Source organism: Amblyraja radiata, chromosome 16 (assembly GCF_010909765.2).
Source record: "Amblyraja radiata isolate CabotCenter1 chromosome 16, sAmbRad1.1.pri, whole genome shotgun sequence".
Classification (NCBI taxonomy): Eukaryota; Metazoa; Chordata; class Chondrichthyes; order Rajiformes; family Rajidae; genus Amblyraja; species Amblyraja radiata.
Window position 1 is genome coordinate 36,057,961 of NC_045971.1, and position 6,441 is coordinate 36,064,401.

Consider the following 6,441-nt stretch of genomic DNA (forward strand, 5'->3'; position numbering starts at 1 on the left):
ATATGAAGTGGTACAAGAAATGTGTTATGTTATTTTTGGCTTATATTATTGTAATGTACACTACTTCTAATAAATAAAATTATAAAAAGCTACAATCCTGAACGTCTTTGAAATGTTGGAGGAAACCGGAGCACCCAGATTAAAAACCCATGCAGGTCAAGGGGAGAACGTGCAAACTCTGCACAGACAGCACCCATAGTCAGGATCGTACACGGGTCTCTGGCAGTGAGGCAGCAACTGTACCGCTGCGCCACCGTGCCGCATAGAATTATATAACAGTTTCCTCCACCATTGACGCACCCAATATGTGTTAGTAATGTCCTGTTTGCCAGCTTGTTGACCCTCTGTGTTCCCCTCCTGCAGGGTTTAGGAGACGTTGCTGTGGACGGAGAGACGGGGACGTGAATGGCCATTGAGGGAAAACAGGGTGCCGGTGAGACCCCCAGCCCCTCCCCCCAACCCCATCTGCTCGGTGTGCAGTTGAGCTTCGGGGGCTGAGTTTCGATGGAGGACCACATGACGGGGCACAACAAGAAGAAGCGTTATGAGTGCGACGTGTGTGGCAAGGCCTGGCAGCATCTGAGCCAGCTGGAGACGCACCAACGGGTGCACACGGGAGAACGCCCCTACGACTGTTTGGAATGCGGCAAGAGCTTCACCCGCTACGGAAACCTGCAGCGGCACAACCACGTGCACTCCGGCGAGAGGCCCTTCACCTGCTCCGACTGCGGCAAGAGTTTCAAGATGGCGAATAAACTGAAGGTGCACCGGCGGGTGTACACGGGCGAGAAGCCCTATGGCTGCTCCACCTGCGGCAAGAGCTTTACCCGGTTGTATGGGCTGCGGGTGCACCGGCGGGTGCACAGCGGTGAGCGGCCCTTCACCTGCTCTGACTGGGGAAAAGGCTTCAAGTCGTCGCCGGACATGAAAGTGCACAGGCGCCTGCACACTGGGGAGAGGCCCTATACCTGCAGCGAATGGGGCAAGAACTTCACCCCCTTCAGAAACCTGCTGGGGCATCAACACACCTACACCGGCGAGTGTCCCTACATCTGAACCCAGTGTGGTAGGGGCTTCACCCAGTCCACCAGGGGCAAGAACTTCACCCCCTTCAGAAACCTGCTGTCCCACCAGCGCACACACACCGGCGAGCGTCCCGGCACCTGCACCAAGTGCGGTAATGGCTTCACTGGCTCCGACAGCCTGCTGTCCCACCAGCGCATCCACACCGGCGAGCGCCCCTACACTTGCTTCCAGTGCTGCAAGGGCTTCACCCGCTTCACCGGGCTGCTGTACCACCAGCGCATCCACACCGGCGAGCGCCCCCACACCTGCGTCCAGTGCTGCAAGGGCTTCACCCGCTTCACCGGGCTGCTGTACCACCAGCGCATCCACACTGTCGAGCGCCCCCACACCTGCGCCCAGTGCGGCAAGGGCTTCACCCGCTCCACTCATCTGCTGAACCACCAGCGCACCCACACCGGCGAGCACGCCTACACCTGTGCCCAGTGCGGCAAGGGCTTCACCCAGTCCAGTCACCTGCTGGTGCACCAGCACACCCACATTGACGAGCGCCTCTACACCTGCACCCAATGCGGCAAGGGCTTCACCAGCACCTACAAGCTGCTATCCCACCAGCGGGTGCACGGCGGCGACCATCCCGTCCCCAGCCGGGTGTGTGGCGAGCGCTTTGCCATGGCCTCCCATGCCCTGGCTCACCAGCGCGTGCACACCAGTGGCCAGCCCTACGACTGTACTGTACTGCGGTGAGGCATTTGACAGCTCACGGGCGTTGCGGCAGGACTGGCGGAACCACGCCGGCGAGCAGCTGCTGCCACTGTGACGCGAGCAAGGGGTCTGCGGGAGCACCAGCGGATACACACCGGAGAGAGGCCCTTTGTGTGCGCTGAGTGTGGCAAGGGTTTCACCCGGCTTGACCACCTGCTGGAGCACCGGCGAGTCCACACAAGTCAGCGCCCCTTCACCTGCCCGCTCTGCGGCAAGGCCTTTGCCCGCTCCTCCAGCCTGCTGGCACACAAAATGCTGGAAGGAATGGGTAACGTTTTAGGGTTGAGACCCATCTTCAATGTCACCCATTCCTTCTCTCCAGAGATGCAGCCTGTCCCGCTGAGTTACTCCAGCACCCTGAAATGTCACCTATCCATGTCCTCCAGAGATGCTGCCTGAACCACTGAGTTACTCCAGCACTCTGTGAATGTCACATATACATGTTCTCCACAGATGCTGCCTGACCCGCTGAGTTACCTCAGTACTTTGTGTTAGTCATATTGTGGAAACAGGCCTTTCGGCCCAACTTGCCCACACCGACCAACATGTCCCAGCTACACTAGTCGCACCTGCCTGTGTTTGGTCCATATCCCTCCTAACTTGTCCTATCCATGCAACTGGCCTACTGTTTCTTGAGATAGTCACAGCCTCAACTACCTCCTCTGACAGTTTGTTCCATACTCCCACCTCCCTCTGTGTGAAAAGGTTACCCCTCAGTTTCCTTTTAAATCTTTTCCCCTTCACCTTGAACCCATGTCATCTGGTCCTCGAATCCCCCATTCTGGGCAAGAGATTCTGTGCATCTAACTAAATTGTGTTCTATGCAAGATTCCAGCATCTGCAGTATCTTGTGTCTCCCTCACCTATGTCCATCTATCACTTCTGAAGAAGGGTCTCAACCTGAAACGTCACCCATTCCTTCTCACTAGAGATGCTGCCTATCCCGCTGTTACTCCAGCAATTTGTGCCCACCTATCATTTGCCAGGGTACACAAAATTGCTGGGGAATTTGCCAGGCTTTGACCAGCCCCCATCTCTCTTTTCCGGCTTCCTCCCCACACCCTCTCCAATCAGTCTGAAGAAGGGTCCTGACTCAAAACGTTGTCTGTCCATTCCCTCTAAAGCGGTGGAGGAACTCAGTGGGTCAGGCCCCATCTGTGGAGGGAAGGGAATCTAAGGCGACCACTCCCACCTCTCCTTTCCAACTTTCTCCACCCCCCCCCCCCCACACACCAAGCAGTCTGAAGAAGGGTGCTGACCTAGAATGTTGCCTGCCCATGCTCTCCAGACGTGCAAGTTACTCCAGGAGATTGCGTCTCTCTTTGTAAACCGACATATGCTGTTCCTTCTTTAGGTTTGTGAAGAGGAAAACATTAGTTAAGACCAAAGTTGGACTGTTGAAGACGGAAAAAGGTGAACTTATTATGGGGAACAAGGAAATGGCAGATGAGTTGAACAGGTACTTTGGTTCTGTCTTCACTAAGGAGGACACAAACAATCTACCTGATGTACGAGTGGCCAGATGATCTGGGATGATGGAGGAACTGAAGGAAATCCACATTAGGCAGGAAATGGTGTTGGGTAGACTGGTGTGACTGCAGGCTGATAAATCCCCAGTGCCTGACGGTCTGCATCCCAGAGTACTTAAGGAAGTGCCCTAGAAATTGTGGACGCATTGGTGATCATTTTCCAATGTTCTATAGACTCAGGATCAGTTCCAGTGGATTGGAGGGTAGCTAATGTTATCCCAATTTTTAAGAAGGGTGCGAGAAAAAAAACTGAATTATAGACCAGTTAGTGTGACATCGGTGGTTGGGAAGTTGCTGGAGTTAATTATAAAAGATGAAATAGCCGCACAGTTGGATAGCAGTAACAGGATCGGTCCGAGTCAGTGTGGATTTGCGAAGGGGAAATCACGCTTGACTAATCTTCTGGAATTTTTTGAGGATGTAACTAGGAAAATGGACAAGGGAGAGCCAGTGGATGTAGTGTACCAGGACTTTCAGAAAGCATTTGATAAGGTTCCACATGGGAGATTGGTGGGCAAAATTAGGGCATAGGGTATTGGGGGTAGAGTGCTGGCATGGATAGAAAATTGGTTGGCAGACAGGAAACGAAGAGTAAGGATTAATGGGTCGCTTTCAGAATGACAGGCAGTGACTGGTGGGGTGCCGCAAGGCTCGGTGCTGGGACCACAGATATTTACAATATACATCAATGAAGACATTTAATAGTAACATTAGCAAATTTGCAGATGACACAAAGCTGGGTGGCAGTATGAGCTGTGAGGACGCTGCTATGAGAATGCAGGGTGACTTGGACAGGTTGGGTGCATGGGCAGATGCATGGCAGATGCAGTTTAATGTGGATAAATGTGAGGTTATCCACTTTGGTAGCAGAAACAGGAAGGCAGATTATTATCTAAATTGTGTCAAGTTGGGAAATGCGGAAGTACAACGGGATCTGGGGGTCCTTGTTCATCAGTGACTGAAAGTAAGCATGCAGGTACAGCAGGCAGTGAAGAAAGCGAAAGCGATGGTCTTCATAACGAGCAGTTGAGTATCGGAGCAAAGAAGTCCTTCTGCAGTTGTATAGGGGCGAGTGAGACCGCACCTGGAGTATTGTGTACAGTTTTGGTCTCCAAATTTTAGGAAGGACATTCTTACTATTGAGGGAGTGCGGCATAGGTTCACAAGTTTAATTCCCGGGATGGCGCAAATCATATGCTGAGAAAATTGAGTGGCTGGGCTTGTACACTCTGGAGTTTAGAAGGATGAGAGGGTATATTTTTTAAACATATAGGATTATTAAGGGTTTGGAAAAGCTAGAGGCAGGAAACATTTTCCCGACATTGGGGGAGTCCAAAACCAGGGGCCACAGTTTAAGAATAAGGGGGAAGCCGTTTAGAACGGAGTGGAGGAAACACTATTTAACGCAGTTGTGGAATTCTCTCCCTTGGTGGAGGCCGGTTCTCTGGATACTTTCAAGCGAGAGCCAGATGGGGGTCTTAAAGATAGCGAAGTCAGGGGATATGGCGAGAAGGCAGGAATGGGGTATTGATTGTGGATGATCAGCCATGATCACACTGAATGGTGGTGCTGGTTCAAGGGCCAAATGGCCTAATCCTGCACCTATTGTCTCTTGTTTAATGTCTATTGTATCAGGACTACACGTGCATTTCACCCTACACGTGTGATCGGTCCTCCAAGGCCAGCTGGATCTCCCGGTTGCCAATCATTTTAACTCCCCTTCCCACTCCCACACTGATGTTTCTGTCCTGGACCTCCTCAATTGCCAGAGTGAGGTGACACGCAATCTGGAGGAACAGCACCTCATAGCTTACAGCCCAATGACATGAACATTGAATTCTCCAAATTAAGGAAACTCCCCCCTCCTAATCAAGTCCTGGAGTCTGTCCCAACCCCATCTCTTTTTTCCAGCTTTCTCCCTCGACTCAATCAGTCCAAAGAAGGGTCCAGACCCGACACGTCGCCTGTCCATTCCCCTCCAAAGTGCCGGTAGCACTCAGCAGGTCAGCCATCCGTGGTGAGAAACGGATGGAGAAGTATTCCTATTACAAGCTCTCCTTTGCCCTGTCAAGAATGCGGTGTCCAATCTTGGGATGGGATGCAAGGTCCGAGCTGACCAGGCATCGACAGCCCCCCCCCCCCTTCCCTTCCCTCGTGGGCCATCTCTTTGTAATTCCTCTGCCTTCTTCTCGCTGGATGACAAGCAGAACCATCTTGGCTTAACAATAGATGTATCTTCTTTCTTTTGGCCTTTCGTTTCTGCAGGTATTTACAGCGGAAACAAAACTACTTCCCTTAGGTCCTGATCTTCCGTTTGTTTTAGTAAAGGTAGAACCTTTGACAGTTGTGATTGGTTTAGGATCTTGAATATTCCCATAGCGTAAATTTGACATGAACCGTACTTCCTTTTCTATGAAGTTCACCAGATCAGGAAGCATGGCCTCTCCATTCTCATTTTCCTCTAACAGACCAGCTTTATCTTTTCTCTAAGTCTTTAGGGCAGTTTTAGAGTGATCATTTTCATATTGCTAACAACATTCATTTCTTGCATGTGGTCTAAGAGGGTAGTCATTTCTTTCATACTTCGAAGACATATCGCCAACTGCCGCAATGCTTTCGCATCTTCTGGCTGGATAGCTGTCCAAGCATACGCCTTCTTCATGAGGATGTCTTTGGATCATGGAAGTTTAAAGGGACTTTTATGTAGTGTGTCGGCAGCGAGCGGCGACCGCGGAGGGTTCAACAGCCCCGACCACGGGTGAACAAAAGGGGAAGATGATTGAACTTTATTAGCTTCCATCACAGTGAGGAATGTGGATTCTGCCGTGGTGGATGTATATATAACATATAACCATATAACAATTACAGCACGGAAACAGGCCATCTCGGCCCTACAAGTCCGTGCCGAACAACCTTTTTCCCTTAGTCCCACCTGCCTGCACTCATACCATACCCTCCATTCCCTTCTCATCCATATGCCTATCCAATTTATTTTTAAATGATACCAACGAACCTGCCTCCACCACTTCCACTGGAAGCTCATTCCACACCGCTACCACTCTCTGAGTAAAGAAGTTCCCCCTCATGTCACCCCTAAACTTCTGTCCCTTGATTCTGAAGTCAT

General features: G+C 51.3%; 1 protein-coding gene across 1 annotated transcript; it reads left to right on the forward strand.

Annotated features, from left to right (window-relative positions):
• Positions 1 to 466: 466 nt before the first annotated feature.
• LOC116982267 (zinc finger protein 239-like) lies at positions 467 to 928 on the forward strand. The gene is made up of 2 exons (XM_033035543.1): positions 467 to 881; positions 913 to 928. The coding sequence occupies exons 1-2, from the start codon at positions 505 to 507 to the stop codon at positions 926 to 928; spliced, it is 393 nt and encodes a 130-aa protein (XP_032891434.1). The 5' UTR covers positions 467 to 504.
• The last annotated feature ends 5,513 nt before the right edge of the window (positions 929 to 6,441 follow it).

What these genes read in the sequence shown, in the direction of transcription:
- LOC116982267 (XM_033035543.1), top strand. Translation starts at nt 505, where the DNA reads ATGGAGGACCACATGACGGGGCACAACAAGAAGAAGCGTTATGAGTGC.